At 42.4% G+C, this 20,438-nt stretch overlaps 1 protein-coding gene across 1 annotated transcript in view; it reads right to left on the reverse strand.

The window, feature by feature from the left end:
• Positions 1 to 20,438, reverse strand: part of chd5 (chromodomain helicase DNA binding protein 5) — a 67,802-nt gene that overhangs the window by 36,088 nt on the left and 11,276 nt on the right. Inside the window, exons 3-10 of the mRNA XM_050039071.1 lie at positions 13,990 to 14,208; positions 10,056 to 10,174; positions 9,245 to 9,486; positions 9,046 to 9,158; positions 8,726 to 8,852; positions 8,222 to 8,388; positions 4,671 to 4,889; positions 387 to 593 (exon numbers count right to left, since the gene is read on the reverse strand). Coding sequence (XP_049895028.1) covers positions 387 to 593; positions 4,671 to 4,889; positions 8,222 to 8,388; positions 8,726 to 8,852; positions 9,046 to 9,158; positions 9,245 to 9,486; positions 10,056 to 10,174; positions 13,990 to 14,208 — 1,413 coding nt within the window. The remainder of the gene's footprint in view (positions 1 to 386; positions 594 to 4,670; positions 4,890 to 8,221; positions 8,389 to 8,725; positions 8,853 to 9,045; positions 9,159 to 9,244; positions 9,487 to 10,055; positions 10,175 to 13,989; positions 14,209 to 20,438) is intronic.

Here is a 20,438-nt window from a genome sequence, read left to right on the forward strand (position 1 = left end):
TGGATACAAAATAAATTAGGAAAGAAAGGACGGCTTCTCCCGGGCCAAATCTAAACACAAGCAATTGTTCAGACATCATTAAATTAAATGTCAGCCAGGTTTGAGTGCTCTGAATTGCTTAGTAATTGTGATTGCAGTTTGAATGGGTGGACATGTGAAACAATGTGCACGTATATCTCTTGGCATTTCTTTGACTGACAGCTAAATGGCTTAAGGAACATGCATTATCGTTTCAAATTAAACAGCAAAAAAGGTCCAGTGAAAAATCTCTCTTGGCTCGATGTGTGAGTTACACTTTAAGCAGAGTGGCCACGTACTGTCGTTCCTGCGGGCCAAAAGAGAGCAGAAATGTTAATTTGAGTTTGGACCTACTTCTGGTGTCTCACCTGCAGCTCGCTGACCCAGGAGCAGTGCCAGTATGAAAGGCCAGCCCACTTTACGAAGAACTCCCTCTCTGGGTGGCCCTTGAGCGGAGGCTTGGTCAGTGGATCGTTTGGCTTGCCGTCAGGGCCCGCAGGCAGCTCAGCTGGCAACGGGGGCTCTCCCCATGTCCAGTGGAGAATCTTTTGGACCTTACCTTTGAGGGGAGGGCACTAAGAAAGAAACAGGAGAGGTGCTGTGATAGATGCAGTTATCTATACCTGTGTCAAAGCAGCAATGCACAGGAAAATCTTGAAAATGAGGAGGGCTTTGGAGCAGGTAAAGTATCAATGGGGTCAACACATGCGTCCCTCAGACAGGCTCCCTTGGAATCTTATTTCATGTCAATATACAGTGTCATTGAAGCTGTGGTTGTGGCCTGAGACCTGATCTGTAAAAACAAATCATGCTCCTCTGATTCCTTGTATTGCTTTCAATGGCCTTACCGCACTTTAACAAATACAACCAATTAGAGCCAAGGAGTCTCTAAATGCAGCTGCCAATCATGTCAGTCGCTGCTCATGAACTGCAGTCAAACTGTCAAACTAGGCAGCGCTCATCAAATATGAATCAAGATTCTTTTACTGCATTGCATATTTCTCACACTAGATGTTTTCAGAAACATATTTTAGTAGCTTTGACTCAAATGTTTCAAAGCTTCAACCGTTGCCATGGTTATCTGCGTCCAAATCAGTTTTCGGATTCTTCGTTTTTTGTTTAGTATTTTTCACCAGTAAAGGCCAGTGTCCTCAGCGCAGTCATGGACCCCTGCTATAATAACTGTCTGTCTGACGTGGAAAAGGAACAGGTGAGACGAATTGTGGCAGGTTATCCACCACTCACAACTGTAGTGATGTGTTTGCTTTGCATCCAGTGATGCGGTCCGACTCATGGCATTTCAAGTTCTTAGAAATTTGTTTAAAGTGCTAAGTCCTACCAAAATCGGGTCAAGTTCAGGTGGTTGATTGGCATATATGAATATGATCACCTTCCCACTCCTGGCCCAAGTCCTGTCACTACCCTTCGAAGCTTTGAATATTTGCAGTTAATTATCACTGAAAGTTCAAAGCTCCAAAAATGATAGGGGTGTAGCGATCCATCAGTCTGGATCGATGTATCGATTTACTGATCAAATATGAATCAAGATTCTGTCACTGCATTGTCTATTTCTCACCTTAAACGTTTTCAGTAACATATTTTAGTGTACTGTTTAGCTGTAAAATGAGAGTTTGGGATCCGGGCATGATGTTGGAAACAGTCAAGCCAAAACGAAGCACCACTGAATATGTTTCTGAAAACATTTCAAGCAAGAAAAAGGCAGTGCAGTAACAGAATCTTGATTCATATTTGATCAGCACCACGTAGTTTAACAGTTTGACCCAATGACTGTACACATATATATATATATATATATATATATATATGTATATGTGTGTGTAGATGGATGACGTGTCTCCACTCCCTCCCACTGTACAAAAATGAAGCCAAAATATCCTGGACACAGCCGCTGCCATCTTGCACTGGTGATGTCATCGGAAGCCAGACCCTGCACAGTAGCAATCTCAAGTTTCTGCCATCCGACCAATCACCAGCAGCGCTATTCACAGCAAGCACTTGATTGGCACACAGCTGAAAATTCCACTAGCTGGTAGGCTAATTTCTGCAGTGTAAACATGCTTATTTTATTAATGGGTGACTAGCAAAAAACAGCATATAATATCGTCGCATATTGATTGCAGGCCCCTGAATCACACTGAATTGAAATCGTATTGTTGCAGATAACTTTGTAATATCGGCAAATATTATCTATTATACATATATAAGATATCCTTGTCCAAAGAATTGATAAAATATCATATGGTGATGAAACTAGTGATTTACACCCCTAAAAAATGGTACTTGGGACAGCCCTTTATTTTAGTGTTCTGTTTAGCTGCAAAATGCGAAAGTTTGACCGGCCAGTGGGCGGTGCTTCATTTCAGCGTGACTGTTTTCAACATAGCAGCCACAAACTTTCTCATTTTACAGCTAAACAGTTCACTGAAATATGTTTCTGAAAACCTTTGAGGCAAGAATGCAAGAACAGAATCTTGACCTATATTTGATCAGGCTGACTAATTTGAAAGTTTGATTGCAGGTCACAAGCAGTGACTGAAATGGCTGAAAGTTGCGTTATAGACTCCTCTGCTCTGATTGGTCCTTTTCCTTCAGCTGCAGTTACTTCTAGTAAATACCATTAGAAGCACAAGGAGTGAGAGGAGGAGCCTGATTTTTCTGTCTCATGTACGACTGTGTGAATATAATGACATATTCAGCAAATATGACATTATTATTTTTAATCAAAGCTACCAAACTGTAGCTTTTAAACATAAACAGGCTAATTGAATAGCTCAAACTGCTAGCTTGAAATGCCTTTGATATGAGCTCTGAAACCTCACTGTAAAGGTGACCTTTCTCTTAATTTGGTCCTCTCACCACCTCACAAACCAGCTCACAATTATATAATCACACTTCATACCTCATCACTGATTCATCAGGGTCAACACACTTTAATCAGCATCGATATGATGCACTGTAAATGTGTCAAATTTAGCCAAAAGCCAGATTTTTATCTCAGCGAGACAGATAAAAAAGCAGACAAAAGATCATCACAGCACAAGAGAACGATGCACCAGGAGTATGACTACATACTTATGTTGCCATGGTTACTCATATAAAATACTAACTGTACATTAACTGTTGTCTCCCTTTTTACCATTTCATCCTTACATGGAGTTTTCATCTCACAGCTCACAATCAGGAGCTACAGAGACATTTCAATGTATTTATATATGAATGAAATACATTTTTATTATTGTGTCATACTATGCCCCACCCACATGGGCTCACAAGACACCTTAAATTCATATGTGCCAGGACCAGAGAGCATTTAAGTGACGGAGAGAGTCCAAAAATAAAAAAGCCGCTGAAGCGCCTTTCACAGTTTAATCTTCATACCTTCACTGAGTAAAATAAAATTCATAAATCACTGACAGGAACGTTTACTACATCGTACTGGCAAACGTTTGAATTTATGCTAATTAAATAATCTATCTTGTCTTCTTTTCCAGGCGTTTGAGACAAAGTTAACAGCAAACTTAAACACATCAAAATTAAACAGCTGTTCAAATTTTGGCTCGTTTGTACAGCAGAATATTTCAGGGTTTTGTCGAGCCATTTCATGGAACATTAACTCTCTTAAATCATCGTGTGTACGGTACAAAAGAAAATGGGATTCACTTTCCACTTCACCCAAATCAAACGTAAATACAAACGCGCGCACACACACACACAAATGCACTTTGCAAAAAAACAAATGTTAGAAGGAAGCGTTACTCTTTCTATTTTATCTGTATTTCATATATTTTAAAATCACAGAATGAGGTTTGGTTGCACAAATGCTGCTTTTATTGAAATACAAAGAACCTTGTCTTTGTAACAACCCCCTTCCATCACTAAAATCAACATCTAAATTATTGTTATTTAAAAATATTCTCAAAAGGATTTTAATTTTGCAGGTTTGACTCTGGCTTGAAAACCATTTGCTGCGTGTCAACCCCTCTCTCTCTCTCTCTCTCACCCCATTTCACTCTGTCCTGTTCATTAAAGGCAAAAGCCTCTAATTTTGTATTACGGCTTATTTTTGAAACTCTGATTAATTATGCAATCTTTGTTTTTGTCTTTTTTTTATTATCATTATTTAACATGAGTGCTATTTATTAATAGGGTAGGTATCTCCAGATGCCATTTTTGGTTTCTAACCTATCCTGCATAATATTTAAACTCTGAATTCTTACTGTATTTTCTAAATAAATGTATGTGCAAATTAATACAACTAAAGTAAACAGAGGCTTTTTATAAAGTGGGACCCTTACTTAAAGTGCATTGGACCTACACTGTCATCTTCCATATTATAGGGGTTTCGTTTTTGTTTGTTTGTTTGTTTCTGGCTTTGTGTGGTTGTAGGAGGTGATGAAGGTTGGGGATAGATGTAATGCCCACTATTTTTTAATTCTTATTTTCTTATTTTTAACTACTCATTTTATTTGTCATGTCATGTCAGAGCTGCTTTGTTCTGAGTTGTACGTCAAAAATGGTAATAAATATATTCTCAAATAAATGAATAAAACAAACTAAACATACCCACGATCAACTAGACATTGTTTTTCATCCAAAACATGAGAGTATTTGGGCTGAAATGTAGAGCTCACCATACAGCGTGGACACAACCACTCCCCGTTGGGTATCTCGGGGAGAGGTGGGTTGAGGCAGTGGATGTGGTAGGAAGATGGGCAGGTGTCGCAACACAGCAACTCCCCTCCATCTTTACACACTCGGCAAAACTCCATGTGGTCGTCCTCTTCCTCGCCTGCTGGCTCCTCCTCTTCTTCCTCCTCGTCTTTGGCCTCCCACTGGATGCCCTCTTTCTCCTGAGGGACACAGGTGGTGAAGGTTGTAGCAGTGGGTTAAATACAGCTCAATTAAATTTACCAACCTTGTTGTTTGTCAAAGAAAGCAAACCCACATTATTCCTACAAGGACACGTTAAAGGGTTAGTTCAGTATTTTTGAGCCTTGACCTTATTTTCCCATGTTTTGTGTCTAAGTGACTAATGGGAACAACAGTTTTTGAAATTGTTCCAGTACTGAGCAAGACTGCTGCAGACGGTGATGTAACCATTTGGGGCATGTGCGTACCATCAATTTACGTCCACTTAAAGTGCTTAGTATTGCCACTGAATAGCTCAGATTGTTATTCTAAGTGTCTCACAATTTAACAAAAGGAACCCTGCAGATATAGACCTTTGTTTTTTAACCAGAAACAGCCCCAAAATTATAATCGCCAAGCCCACCAGACTCCATGTGAATAAACAGTAATTTTATAATTGTAAAACACGCTTCATTCAAAGTCAGCGGGAAAAAATAAAACTCACAGAAGCTTTCTTAGTTTGTCTTTCCACTGTTCCAACAATCACCAACTCAGGTTTGCTTGTAATGAACCCTTAGTTCATTCAGATAGATGAAAAGATATGTTGGCTCTATGTACACTAACATTACTGTTTATTTAAATGGAGTCTGGTGAGTTTGGTGATAACAGTTTCAGGACTGGTGAAACAAAAAGAATCCTACTCTTTAACAAAAGATCTCTGTAGGAATCATTTTCATAATGTTGTTAGACACTTATAATAATAATCTGAGCCTGTCAGTGGCAAAACAAGCACTTTAAGTCAAAATAAATTGACGGCACCAACATGTTTTTGCTTGCCTCTCAATATATTTACCTTTTCCCTGTATAATACTGGATACTTTTACCTCTGTGTGCCTTTAAAAATGACTCAAATGAAAGACTGAGAAAAGTACAGTAGATTTTTGGCAGAATTATTCCCAACTAGTACATATGCAGCCAGTATTGGGGGGTTTTAGTTAGTTAGACTACACTTTAAGGGGTCACAAGCCAAAAAGGTTCAGTTCCACTGCTGATGATTAAAGTCCAAACTAGAGCACTCGCAGAGCGCAGACCTCCGCCAAGCAGCTCCGATTTCCCGCCATTTTATTATTTTATCCACTTCGCTTCAACCGATCACCACCAAAATTTTTATCATCTGTTCCTTGTCCTATTATCAACCTTTCCTGAAAATTTTATCAAAATCCGTTCAGAACTTTTTGAGTTACTTTGCAGACAAACAGACAAACAGACCAACGCCGGCAAAAACATAACCTCCTTGGCGGAGGTAATAAAAGATCGCACACACCCTCACAAATATCCCAGCATACTTGTGTTGTTTAAACAGAATATTCAGAACATTACCATGAAGCTCAAACATGTACATACATCATGAGAAACTGACATATGTGGTGTCATAACATATGGTGGAAGATGTCTTAGTACCATGGCAGTCTCAAGCCAGGGTTGTCAAAACTAAGAAAACAACATGTCACTGGAAATGAAGTACGACATTAAAGACACTCAAATGCTGAAAGAAGTGTTTCACTGCTGGAGAGACTCTAGAGAGTCTTATCATAAAACTGGGCTGTCTATGTGGTAGAAAGACGCAAATCAAATACTTTTGAATTTGGTTCTCTATGACCAGAGAAAATAGAGGAAAAGAACTGTGGCATTTGCTTTTGGTCAAGAAGTAGAAAACCTACAACTAGTAGAACACACTGCACCGCCAATAATAGGCTCCTGCTGGTGGGTGACGTAATGCAAGCTTGTTCATTTGACACAGGAAACAACATGGTGGCCGGCTGGTAACAATCTCAAATTAGCAAGCTAAAATATCTTTCTGGAAACATTTAAAGTGATAAATAGGCAATGCTGTACCAGAATACTGATTCATATTTGATCAGCACTGCTAAGTTTTACAGTTTGATCTCAGTTTTTTCAGCCTCCATTTTTACAGTACAAGAAACAGTATGGTGCCCACTTCAAGTTCACGAATTCTTGTATTACAGCCTAACGCCGGATTTCCACTGGATGCGTGTCCATTGTGGAACGGCAGCACTGGTTACTGGACTTCAGGCCTGCCTCTGCCCATTTTGTAGTTTTCAAGGTGTAGTGCAGGGGAATATGATCCGCCGTGAACACTGTGTATTTTATTTTGAAAATTAACCAGATGTTTTATTTTGTTTCTGTGCACGACTTCCTGCCCCGCACGATCTGCTCTGTGCTGAATTGCTGCGTTGTGCTGAGACAGAGCCGGAACACAGCACAGCTGCAGCCGGTGGAAACACACACATTGACTAGAACTGAATCCTATTGGCTCTGCTACCGTGCCGGAGCAGAGACGCAACCAACACGCATCTGGTGTAAATAGGCCGTAACAGTGCACTAAAATATGCTTCTGAAGACATTTTAGATCAAAGATAAGAAATACAGCAACATAATCTTGGTTTATATTTGATCAGCACTGTCTAGTTTTATAGTTTGATCTGAGTTTAGTTTGTGTTAGAGAAAGAGGGGGCGGGTCTCTCTCTTGATCCGCTTCTATACTCTTTGTGTCTGTGGTGGCGGGCATACAAAAATCAAGGAGGTTAAAAAGAGAAGAAGTCTAAGCGTCATATCACATCATACTATTTGGGTACAACACACGTGCAGTGAAATCTGGTCTGTACTTGCCGAAAGGCTCAATAGATTCCGTAATATCATAGAACACAGTGATTAATTTGTTCGCTGAGGCGTCCACAGTCAGCATTGCGTCATAATATTTTTGTATGAAATTAAAGATATGGGTGAGAATTACAATTTTGTACCAACTGAAAAAGTCTGCAAATGTTCTATTGTATATCGGCTGCCATCCAACTGAGTACACCCAAAATTTGTGTCAGGCTGAATGCACATAAGGAGGCTAATAAGAGTGCAACCGAAGAGCACCTGAGTGGACGCCATCCCTTTAATTCTAGCGCTGTCTGCTGCAACCCTCCAACATCGTAGCTCCAATTACACTGCGCTTATATCATACCCCATAGCTCCCATGGGGTCAAAATGCATCTTCCAGCCTTCCTTGAATAGCCTTGATCAGTCAGACAACTCAACTGGGAGGATTTTGCAGCTTAAATAGACCACCGAATTGGATGGGTGTGTTTGTAGATGACATATGGAGAGTGACGTACAATGTGTGTGTATGAATCAGTGCAGCTCGAGTTGACTGCCTGAACTAGCTCGCAGGTGTCGCTCCATTTCAAGCAACGGTGGTAGAGACATTCTCACAGATGACCACATTAGCAGGTTATATATTGTTATATTAAACCCATGTACTCACACAGTGTGGACAGCTCCATTTGCCCTCGGGAGCCTTCTCCAGCTCAGGGTCCAGACAGACCAGGTGGTACGCTCTGGGACAGGTGTCACACAGGATGATCTCTCCGCCCTGCTGGCAAACCTCACAGTAGTCCTGGTGGTCCGTCTCATAACCATCACCATCTTCCTCTGCAGCAGGTAAAGGAAGAGGCAAACATGGGCGATTCCCACATACAGAAATGTACTTGAATGCATCTGTTATCAACACTATAGGATTTAAACTATTTACACATTACTGTGAGTGAGCTCTAAATGTGCACGGGACTCTATGAGCGTGAGGGCAATAGCTGCTGAGAAAGAGCATCTGCCTTCGGAAAACATTCCCAAAACAAATACAGCTTAAAAAAATAAATTTTAATTTCCTCGTTACCCATAGTCAAACAGTCTGGTTCTGAGGGATTTAAATGGGATTTTGGAGGGAAAAAAACCCACCACAGAGCATGGCGTGTGTAGACAGTAAACATACTTTTCCTTTTTTTCCGCCCACGTCGGGCCTTTTTCTTGGTGGCGGCCCCCGAGGTATCAGAAAGCACAGAGGCACTGTGGATGCTGATGTCATCAAAGTCTGACTCCTCCAGGAAGTCCTCCTCGCTCTAGAAACCACACACGCACACACAAACTAAAAAGCTCAGAGCTACTCAAAAGAATTAAAATAAACCAACTTTCAAAGTAAGCGCAGTAAACAGTCTGGTCACTTTGATGCCATTGAAAATATAGTGTAGTGAGGAGCTCGCAGGATGAATGAGCAGAGGAAGATGGTTCTGGAAAAAAAAAACCAAGACATACCGAGGATGCTTTCTTCTTCTTCCCACTTTGGCCCGACTTTGATTTGGTCTTCTTCGGCTTGGGTTTCTTCTTCACCTCCTTCACAGTCTTGCTTCTCTTCCTAACTCCTTGCCCTGAGACACAAAGACCCGTTAACCGAGTGGCGTTCCCGCTATTACTTCTAAGAATATGTGTTCAGTCACGGTTCACTAGGCCTTACCCTTTCCCTCTTTGGTTTTGGCTTTTTTGATTGGCCCCAGCTGAGAGCTCGGCTGGCTGCTGCTGACAGATGTCGGCTGTGCCACGGTAACCGTTTCCACGGCGGCAGCCACAGCGGCAGCCACAGCGGTGGCAGATGCGCCTTTGAACGGGTTGTTGGCACTGAACTCTCGCCACTTGGCCCCTAACACTGTCATCATCTTTGACATGGGAATCTTCGGGTTCTTCTTGGCAATGAGAGGCCTGAGTAAAACCGGGGGAAGAGAGGAGACAACAATGGCAGCTTTATTATGTCACACTTCATTCCCGTTGATGTAATTTCTACTTCCCTCAGCACTGGAGGGAACTGGGTCTTGATTTGCTGACATCCCACTGCCCCTTAAGTTTTGTTCTCCCTGCTTTGCTGTGTGTATGTCATGTTTGTGATTTGTCAGGCAGCAGCTTGAGGTTTGGCACGCTGGCCTGTGAAAGATAGTGGGTCAGAGCACCGAGTCCCATAGCCTCCCGGCTGTCACAGGCATCCAGTAAGCAGCTGACTACTCACAGGGGGCACTGCAGGAGCTCATGCTCCACTTTGTCGGAGCAGAGGCTTAGCCGAGCCAGACAGCCCCAGGTGAGACAGACTCTTTACAACAGCCGAGCTTTCTAGCACAAACAAAAAGAGCAGTGTTTGCTCGTCACACCACACTCTGCTCTCACTGTGGAGTTTTTGTTGGAAGTGTCAGTGAGGGTTTCTGACAATCCACAGAAACAGAGGCAGAACAGAGCAGTTAGCACAGGAAGATAATCCAGACACAAAATTAGATACTTGCCTGAGGAACTGGCTGAAAGCCTTGTAGTTCGTGATGGTTTTGTAGTCGTCCTCCGTGAAGCCGTACTGAACGTCTTCCAGACCCCACTCCTGCATCAACTGGCTGGATGATTTAGGTTCCTATGGAAATTCAGATGGGAGAGATCATAATTCAAATGTTAAATAATGTTTAAAGGAATATTTCACCCCCAAATAATCATCTGTAAATCAATTACTCACCCTGTGTAACACAGCAATATCAAAAAATCCACTTACAAACTCTCACACAGCTTGAGCAGTATAATCCAAGTTTCATTTATCTAGTCGTATGCTCAGTATTTCACAAACAGACTTTTTTGATGGGGAACTGAACTAAAAGTAAAACTTATCTATGCTCTCTTTGAAGCCAGACTCCATTGACAAAAACAGGGACTTTACTGAATCCAAAGTAACCCTTTAAAACACCAATGTCACACAATAATGCAATCAAACTTACTTATCAAGGCAGTGGTAGACCAGCAGCTCCTGTGTTCAGTAAGGTAAAATGATTGTTTTTGTCAGTGGAGTCTGGCTTTGAAGAAAGCATACCATTGTACCTGTACATGTTGTACTGTTTTAGTTCAGTTACCCGTCAGAAAGAGCTGTCTGTTTTGGAAGTACTGAGCATATTACTGGAAAAATGAGGCTTGGATTACACTGCACAAGTTTGGATAAAGTTTAGCCTTTGTTAAAGACAGACCACTATGACTCTCCATTTTTGGATTCTTCACTCACCAAAGAGGCACGCACAAAAAACAAAGTCTACTTTGTGACGTTAATGTAACATGAGGTCAGTAACGGATACAAATTGTAACTGGTAGGATGAAGTATTCATTTAATAAATGTTAATAGTTTACCAATAATACCCCTTTTAGGAATAGCCATCCTGAACAATAAAATAAACAGACTATTTTTAACTGTTGTGTTTAATTGTTGCAGTGTTTTTGGATAAAAAGAGTCTGAGGTTTTATTACATTGTTGGACTGCACAACACCATATTTTCAAACTTCCCCTCCAGGCCAATGCCAGTTTTTCTCTGAATGGAAATGATGTGCTCTCCCCTTTTGGTTTGAGTTTCGTCTTTGTTTTGCCTTCACAACACCACATATACATTCAAAATTGCAACCACCACCTATAGACTACAGATGTTATACTGCTGTTTTTGCCTTAGTTTCAAATCAAATGTGGTTTGAATTAATTCAAATCTTGTGTGGTCTCTTTCTTTGTCTAGCGTACTGAGCCTGGGCTGTGATGTGGAAACTTGGAGCCTCCAGTGCACATACACTGAGGATGGAGCTTTAAGTGAAATAGGAGAGATCCTCTGTCTACTACTGTAGATAAACCTTTGAAATGAACATTTGCAGTTTCATAGTTTATAGATTTTTCGATGAAAAAAGGAAGCAGATGTACTTTTAACCTTATCACACACAAATTATCATTCCATTCCATTTTTATATGTCTTAAAGCAAGTCTTATGGGATCTTTAAGTTTTAGTCGTACATTCTGCCATTTTAGAAAATGACATGTCTAATTAATGGAATATAGAGTATATGTTGATGCATATGTAACTTCTCAGAGTACTAGTAGTCAATAAATGTTAAAAATAGGGATGTCAGTTTCAGTGAATTTTGCATATAGCCTGACACTCATTAACCAGTATGACATGAAATACAAGAGGTGCTTTCCTCATAGTCCGGCGCTCCATTGCCTCAGTGTGCTTTGGTACCGCATTTTGAAGCGCTATCCATTTAGAGGTGGTAAAATTTGAATATCTTGTGTTGTAAATGTCTTGCCTTCTGTTTTATTTTCTGTTGGCTTTGCTGACGGACAGGCGGCTAGCTGTGTTAACATGATACATGGCCTCCGGTCTCCACTGGCTAACTAGCTGCCGTAGCTCATCACTGCACATCGGCTGGGCACGAACTAGCTAGCAGTATCGCTCATTCGGTGATTAACACTGGTAACACCGTCCTGACTGCCCCAAAACCCCCTCAACAGTGTTTACTATGTTAGCACCACTAGCCGTGCTGATGCTGCTAATGGTGCTAACCATGCTCACAGAGCGTTTGTGTTTTAAATGTCTTGCCTTTTATTTTATTTTCTTTGGCTTTGTGGGCAGATAGACAGCTAGCCGCATTAACATGCAGAAACGTGGCAGCTAGCCTTCAGTTTCCACAAGTTAACTTGCTGTTACCGCTCTGCACTACTTGCTGGCTAGTTAGCATCGCCACTCATTCTGCTATTAGCCTGCGGCTAGTAACAGTAGTAACTGTCCCAGCTCTCCCCAGGTCGCCCCAGCTAGTAAACAGTTTAATTTTGAGCCCCAAAACCCTTACAGCAATGTTAACTAATGGTGCTAACCACGCTCACAGAGCTTTTGTGTCATAGATGTCTTGCCTTTTATTTTATTTTCTGTTGGCATTGCTGACCGACAGGTGGCTAGCTGTGTTAACAATGGAAAATATGGCCTCCAGTCTCCACTGGCTAGCTAGCAGCATTGCTCATTCAGTGATTACCACTGGAGCGTATCTATGTTTCCCGGGTTCTATGTTCCCCATTTAACCCTGCAAAAAAGGTTCTATGTTCCCCGCTTACACAAAAAAGGTTCTATGTTTCCCGGGTTCTATGTTGCCCGCTCAACCAAGTGGGGAACACAGAAGCTTTTTTGTGCAAGTGGGGAACATAGAAGCTTTTTTGCAGGGTTAAGTGGGGAACATAGAACCCGGGAAACATAGAACCCTGGAAACATAGAACCCTGGAAACATAGGGATGACCCCATTACCACTGGTAATATTGTCCTGACTGCCCCAAAACTCCTTCTGCACTGTTAAATGCCTTAGCACTGTTAGCCATGCTGACGCTGCTAACAGTGCTAACTATGCTCACAGAGCTTTGTGTCATAAATGTCTTAACNGCCTCCAGTCTCCACTGGCTAGCTAGCAGCATTGCTCATTCAGTGATTACCACTGGAGCGTATTAGCGTGTTAGCCATGCTGACGCTGCTAACAGTGCTAACTATGCTCACAGAGCTTTGTGTCATAAATGTCTTAACTTTTATTTTATTTTTCGGTCGGCTTAGCTCACACACAGGCAGCTAGCAGCTTTAACATGCGAAAACATGGCGCCCAGCTTCTGGTCTCCACCACAGACTATAGCCTAACGTTATATAAAAGATGGACAACGCGTCCCCACTTACCCGCTTGCGAATTTGTCAGTCCTAGGCTGGTGAATGAATGGCTGCCTTATTCTGCTTCTGACTGGCGTACACTGACATTCTCATTGTAACCTTTACCAATCCTGCTCCTCTTGCGTAACCCTCACCAGTATAACCAATAAAGGCAACGGGCACCAGCCAATCATAACTAGCTAGCAGGGTTAGCTAGCTAGCAGCTAGCACCGGTGAGGAAGTAGCTTCATTTTGAGCGGCAAACCCCTTTAGCAGTGTTAACTTGATGTAACAATTTTATTTATTTATTTATTTATTTTATCCTTTATTTATCGATCGTTATTTTTCATTTCTTTCTCTTTTATCTTATTCTATTTAATGTCTTTTTGTCTTGTGCTGCCTTTGATACTTGAATTTCCCCTCTGGGGATCAATAAAGTATCTTATCGTATCTATCTATCTATCTATCTATCTATCTATCTATCTATCTATCTATCTATCTATCTATCTTTGCACCAGTTGCTGTGTTGACACAGTGCTAATGATGCTCACAGAGATAACAGTGCTGTAAAATGTCCCTGAGGTTTGTGAAAAGAACTTAAAATCTAATTTATTATAAAGAGAAATTCAGTGTGAGTCTAAAATTAATACATTTTTAGCACCATACCTCGAAATGAGCTTAATTTAGAATACACAGGCTCATAGTAAAGTAGAATTTGTCATCTGTTTTAGCCTCATGGACCAAGACTCACTTTCATGTTCCCATCATCATCGTCATCATCATCATCTTCCTCATCTCTCTTCTTCTTCCTGGGCTTCTTCTCTTTCTTCTCTTTCGGTTTCTTCTTCTTCTTTTTGGTTGGGCCGTACGCGCTGCTCTCACTCTCTGAGCCTATTTCTGGCCGTTCCCGTTCCTCCTCCACCTCTGAGGTCTCCTCCAGGTCGCTGTCAACCCTTGGCTGGATTCCTCCCTGAGTTTGACAAGGACACATGAATATTATGTATAAATAAATGCACAATATTGGTTATTTGGTATTCAATAGCAGGACAGGAGCATATGTCAGGTTCAGATTTCACTGATCTCTCTCATTCTCCAGCAGATAAAGGTATGCGTGACTCGCACTTCCACAAAACTACAACTGTATTTGTGCTGAATTAAATTTCACCCAGGCAGTCTTCGCATGTCTTTGATACAGTCAAGCGCTGCTGCCAAACAGCTATTTTTATAAATGTAAACAGGTAGGATCTGACTTTGAATCTCACTTCAGCTCTCTACCTCGAGACGTGACTGTGACTGACTGAAGCACGCATCAAAGCCAGATTCCTGGGTCTAAACTGAATTCAAGGTCTGTATTTTACCATTCAGAGGACAAAGGAAATCTATCTCCAGTTCAGAGCGATCCTCCGAGACAGAATTTCAAATCTAGTGATAGAAATATGGATAATTAAAATATGAAACTCAATGATATAGGGCAAATAAGCATGGCATTAATTTTGCCAGGGTTAGGGATTAGAGCTCCCACAGAGGCCACCCACGCTAAAAACATATGCTGTCAGACTACTATAAAGCACTTTGGATAAAAGCTTCTTCCTGATGGCATTTGCATAAATTAAATTACATCACTCCAAAGTGTCACTGCTTTCCTAATATTATAATTCTTCCGCCTTGTGATGAAATGTATAAATCATGACATTACGAGTCAACAGTTAGCAGGGTGAGTTGATGAGGATGTCGAGGCAGAGGCACGTTCACCTTTTATTGAACGAACAAAGTGAACCAACAAACAGAACACCTCCGGGCGGTGCGGCAGCCAATCAGTGCTCAGAGCTGATCCACGGACTGAGCTGCATCCTGCCTGTTTAATATGAGACATCTGGAAGGCTATATGGATTTAACAGTTAACAGGTGTTGTTTGTGTGATCAAGAGTGTTGCATATGAACAAATTCACTGGTGCATGCTCACGGTGGTGTGTGTGTGTGTGTGTGTGTGTGTGTGTGTGTGTGTGTGTGTGTGAGTAAGAAAGAGGGAGAGGGGAAAATATCTGGCGTTTCTCTTTGTATGCACCTCTCACATTACTGTCTGTGTGCTTGTGTGTAGTATGTTTGTGCACAGGCGTACATTTTTGGGGGTGCAGGGAGCATGTCCCCGTAAATATTTACAACATGTGCATTTGTCCCGCCCAATAAAAACATTAAGGTATTCAATTTCAATTCAGTTTTATTACTAAAGCCCAATATCGCAAATTAAATTAAAGCATACGATATCCCTCTGTCCTTGGACCCTCACAGCGAATAAGGGAAAAAAATCCCCCAAAAAACATTTTAACGGGGGGAAAAATGGTAGAAACCTAGGAAGAGCAACTGAGGAGGGATCCCTCTTCTGGGACAAAACAGATCAACATAATAAATTTAAAATGTAGCCTTTTATTTTGAAATTTACACCATAATTTGATTCCGGAAACACAAATTGGTGCATAAACATTCATCAGAATGAGGGAAATTAAGTGTTTGACACTCGCAAATTCTCTTGTGAAGGAGCCCAAACCCTCCTTTGCACATGTGTGCCCCCCAGTGTTAAAGCTAAACCATGTGTTTGCACATTTGTTTGTATATTTCTGAATCTTTCTTTGCTCCTAAGATTCATTTTTGTGCAGGTTTGGGTCAGTCTTTTGTTGCTATTTTTTAAATTTCTCTGTTTCATTTGTGCTTCTTTCCCTTTTGTGTGAGGACAACTTTGTGTGTACGCCTTTTATGCATGTACAGTATGTAGGTTTTCCATGTGCGAACATGTGTGTGCACATGCTACGGAGTGAATTAGTGCACAGCAGCTTTGTGCTCCGCTCGCTGCCTGTTGCTCAGCAGGCCTGTGTGGATCCATGGAGGGACTTACAGGCGTTTTGCTCTGTAGCGCAGTGGAAAGGCTCACGTTGCCGCAGCGCCCGCCAACCCTACCAGCAGCCTGGCTGTGTTGCCATGGTGACCAAATTTGAGCAGTGTCTGGCTCTCTCTCTCTTTCTCTCTCTCTCACTCTCTCTTTCTCATAGCTCANCACACACTCTATCACAGTGGCAGCCAATGGAACGGCGCCATCCAATCAGACACGTTTGCATAACGAGCTTGTTATGCAGAGGCCTGTGGTTGCAGAGCTGGTGCTCCAGCACCCGTCTAGACAAATCTCATTTATGCATAAGAAGAAGGAGAGAGAGAGTAAATTGAAGATAGTGTATGGGGGATGGGAGTGGGGGTGGAGATGGAGGAGGGAAAAAGCAAAGAAGCAGAACCACTGTTCGAGAGCAACTGCAAAGACAAGGTGGAACTGTGCAACAACCTCACCGTGGCCCCAGAGTTCAACGTTGCACACACATCACAGGACCCGAGAGGACAGTGGCAGCAACAAAGAGGGTGTCTCTACTTTTAGAGGGCAGAAAATCAGATAAGTGCTGATAACGTAATCAAATTAGATGCTTCCCCATAATGGCTCTGCCTCGGGGAGATTGCAGAGGATGCACGCAGAAAATGAGCAAAGACGTGGATATTCAATAAAATCTAGTTCAACAAGAGGAGGAAAAAAATACTGCTGTAAAAACACTTTATGGTTCCAAAACAACAGCCTCTTCTCTTTCCCAGAAATCAGCAACAGCTCTCTGTTGACTCACAATCCTTGAGAGGATACCGAACTTATAAAAACAAGACAGAGGCTCATCTCAAACCCGACTGTATTTCAGCAAAATATTAAAGCTACAAGCAACTCCCTCACTGCTTCATGGCTGTTTTATTGTGGCCAAACTGCAGCCTCTTCTTTTTCCAATAACATTAACTGCCTTCTATAAACTACCCTTGATTTAGTGGATTTTTTATTTTTTTTGTTAAAAGGCACGCAGAACATCCCTTCATGCCTACATAGTCCCTTTGTTTTACTGCAGATGAGAGAAAGGAGGCAAGTATGTTTCTCCCTGGCTACCATTCCTCCCGCCAGCAGCTCTGACCTGAGACTGGGATGTGCCACTGACAGTCTCTGACCCCAATTGACTTTTGGCCCCTGTCTGACACCAACCTTTGGGGAGTGATTGGAAGTGAATTACAGCAGCAGCGGTTCCTCAGTGGGAGGGCAAGAGTGGAAGAAATAATAGGGAGGGTGGAGGGAAAAGAGAGAAAAAGCAAGAAAGAAAGAAAGAAAGAAAGAAAGAAAGAAAGAAAAAGATAGAATGAGATTTGCAGTTCCTGTGACGCAAACGCAGCAACAAAAGCAGCGGCATCACGATCAAGGCAAAGTGAGGTGATGCATGTGAGAGGCGAGAGGAGAGGGGAAGGAAGAGGAGAATACAGAGCAGAGTCTGTGTGTGTGTGTGAAAGAGAAAGAGCGGGAGGAGAGTGTCAGAGGGAGTCCCCCCCTCATTAGCTCAGTGAGACCCAGAGCTCAGTGTTTACCACAAGCAGCCAAAGGGCCGGGTGGCAGCCTGGCCAGCCAAGCTCCTCACAACACTGCTGGCATCTCCAGCCAGCAGAGGGGAACATCCTGGCTATGTCACTGACACTGTTAGAGCCGTCGCCAACACAGGCGGGAAACGCACTGGGAATACAGTGAATTCCTGTAATCATTGAATAAAAAAATTCTTCTGGCTTTTTAGAGTTTGGCTGAATCGCCAGGAAAAGTAAATGTAGATTAAACTTTTCCAGGCGACGTGAGCACTGGCTTCATGAGACGCTGGCTCTGTTTGTCAAATTACCCTTAAAGTTATGGTAACAGTGGACCGTTTAACCATGTGTGATGTAAAAGGTGTCACTCAAAGTGATAATCCCACTGCAAATTATCACTCAGCTGCGGTTCTCTTTAAACTGATTGCTTGCTGATTCTGGTGTTACACTGAATTCTGTAACTCCGCACATTCTGTGACCTGATTAGGAGCTGTTTTCTCGACACAACGTCTTGAGACAATGCTTAGCTTAGCCCTGGGGTTAGGTTAAAAAAGGGGCAGTCTACATCCCGAGGGTGAAGCTAGTGGTGCACGGGTACAGGAAGTATAATATTAACTCCTCTAAATATAAAACATCCTTTGAAAGAGATATTAAAAGGATGCCAGTTGGGCTTCAGTGGTGAGGGAGTAAAACAATAGATCTCTGCTTCAGGTTGTGACCAGGGTCAACACTGCTTGGGTTTTTATCCGAGTCTTGTTCACTTATTTGTGAGCTACTGGTCCCACACTATGTGCCATCAGGATTGGAGTAGGTATAGGGATTAGGCTGAAGTTGGGGCTGAGTTAGCAGTTGCACATGACTGGTTGGGGATTAGCCTAACTTGTTGGGTTCACATCAAAACAAGGGGAAACACAAATCAACGGGAAATAGACTTCAGCACAAGAGTTTGGTCACAGAATATGGTGCAACACCGGCCTACAACCACTGCTATCACTGACCTCATTTCCAGCTGCAGCAGGGAGCTGGTTTTTGTAAAAGAGCTCAGATAGACCCACAGCATGCTGCAGGCCCAGCAACAAATGGCACACAGACAAAGTTGGTTACTAGCTGGTGAACACATTGGAGAATTTGGCAGCCAACAAACCAGATGTTTCCCTCGGCTGAACTCTTAAGTTCAACCTCAAGAAGTTGGTGAAGACAAACAGAGCTAAAAGAAAGGTGAGTATTGGATTTAAGCCCTGTCCACACATACACAGGTATTTTTGAAAATTGATACTTTCCTTTACATTTTTGCCTCTCGTCCACGCAAACTCGAGTTCACACAGGTTTTAGGCCGCTAAAAAGGAGACTTTTGAAAACACCCTCTACGGTGCAAATTTTTCAAAACTCTGGTTACTTTGTATCAGTGCAGACTTCTAAAATGGATTGTTTGGGAAACAAAGACCTCATCTCCTAAATTTGTGGATGCCCACTGTTGCTTTGTGTAATGAGCATGCGCCAGAAACAACAACAGCAATAGCAGAGTTGTTGGCAGAGTCCGCCAGAGGCAATGGTTTCAGATCAGCCTGAACCCTGATGGTGGGATACATCCCAGAGTGGGATGCTGTCAATGAGGAGTTGTAGGAAAACTTCCCCATGTCCAGAGCATCAATTGCATCTTTGAGTGAGCTCTTCTGTCATTATTGTGAGCAGAAATCAACAGTGAAGCAAATTCCAGTAGGTATTTTGAAAAAGCCTGCACACTTAATTTAAGACGAGGGGAGACTGCAGACGACGGCTAACGTTGGTGTTTGGAGTTGTTTTTGCATTCTAGTGTGGACAGAGATATTTTGTGGACAGAATAATTTATTAACAGAGGGGAAATATATCTGTTTTAAGCAATATCTGTATACCTGTAGACAGTAGGGCTGCCCCCTAATAGTCGACCAAACGTTAGTCTACCAGAGAGGTAGTTAGTTGGCAAGATTTCATTGGTTGCTTAGTCGCACAAAAAAATACAAACAAGCAAATGTGAAACTCTACAAGGAGCTGTGCCTTGTGAAAATAAATCAGAACCTATATGACTGAACCATGTGGGAATTTAATTTGAAAGGACAGAGACAGGAAGAGGCCATGCTCAGCATTCAGACAGGAGTCACGTTACAAACCAATCACAGCTAACAGATACCTTTCCCTTCTTCTGTAAATATTCAGTCTGATAAATACGGAAAAGTTGATCATGTTAGTGCAGGGCTACCCAGAGCTTTACATCTGTCCCACGGACGATAGGCCTACACACTTACAGCGCCTGGAAGAAGATCAGCTCTGCACTTTTTCAGCTAAATAGGCTATATGATGCTTGTTTAGGCTGCTTAGCAACCTTAGACGCAACCTGCCGCCGCGCTCTTGAAAGCTGGTACAGAAAAGGCACAAAAGTAGCACCCAGTGCCTGACCTCATGTTTTCCAAGCAGTGTTCGGACGCCTAAATTCCAGGGCTGGTACCTGCGGTTATTCCACAGGCTAGTTAATAACATGTCGGGCAGGAAATCCAAAGTGTGGGATNCGCAACCTGCCGCCGCGCTCTTGAAAGCTGGTACAGAAAAGGCACAAAAGTAACACCCAGTGCCTGACCTCATGTTTTCCAAGCAGTGTTTGGCCGCGGGGTGGCAGTAGCTCAGTCCATAGGGACTTGGGTTGGGAACCAGAGGGTCGCCTGTTCGAGTCCCCATCCGGACCAAAATATGGAGTGTGGACTGGTGGCTGGAGAGGTGCCAGTTCACCTCCTGGGCACTGCCGAGGTGCCC

The sequence above is a fragment of the Epinephelus moara genome, chromosome 24 (genome assembly GCF_006386435.1).
Source record: "Epinephelus moara isolate mb chromosome 24, YSFRI_EMoa_1.0, whole genome shotgun sequence".
NCBI classification, from domain to species: domain Eukaryota; kingdom Metazoa; phylum Chordata; class Actinopteri; order Perciformes; family Serranidae; genus Epinephelus; species Epinephelus moara.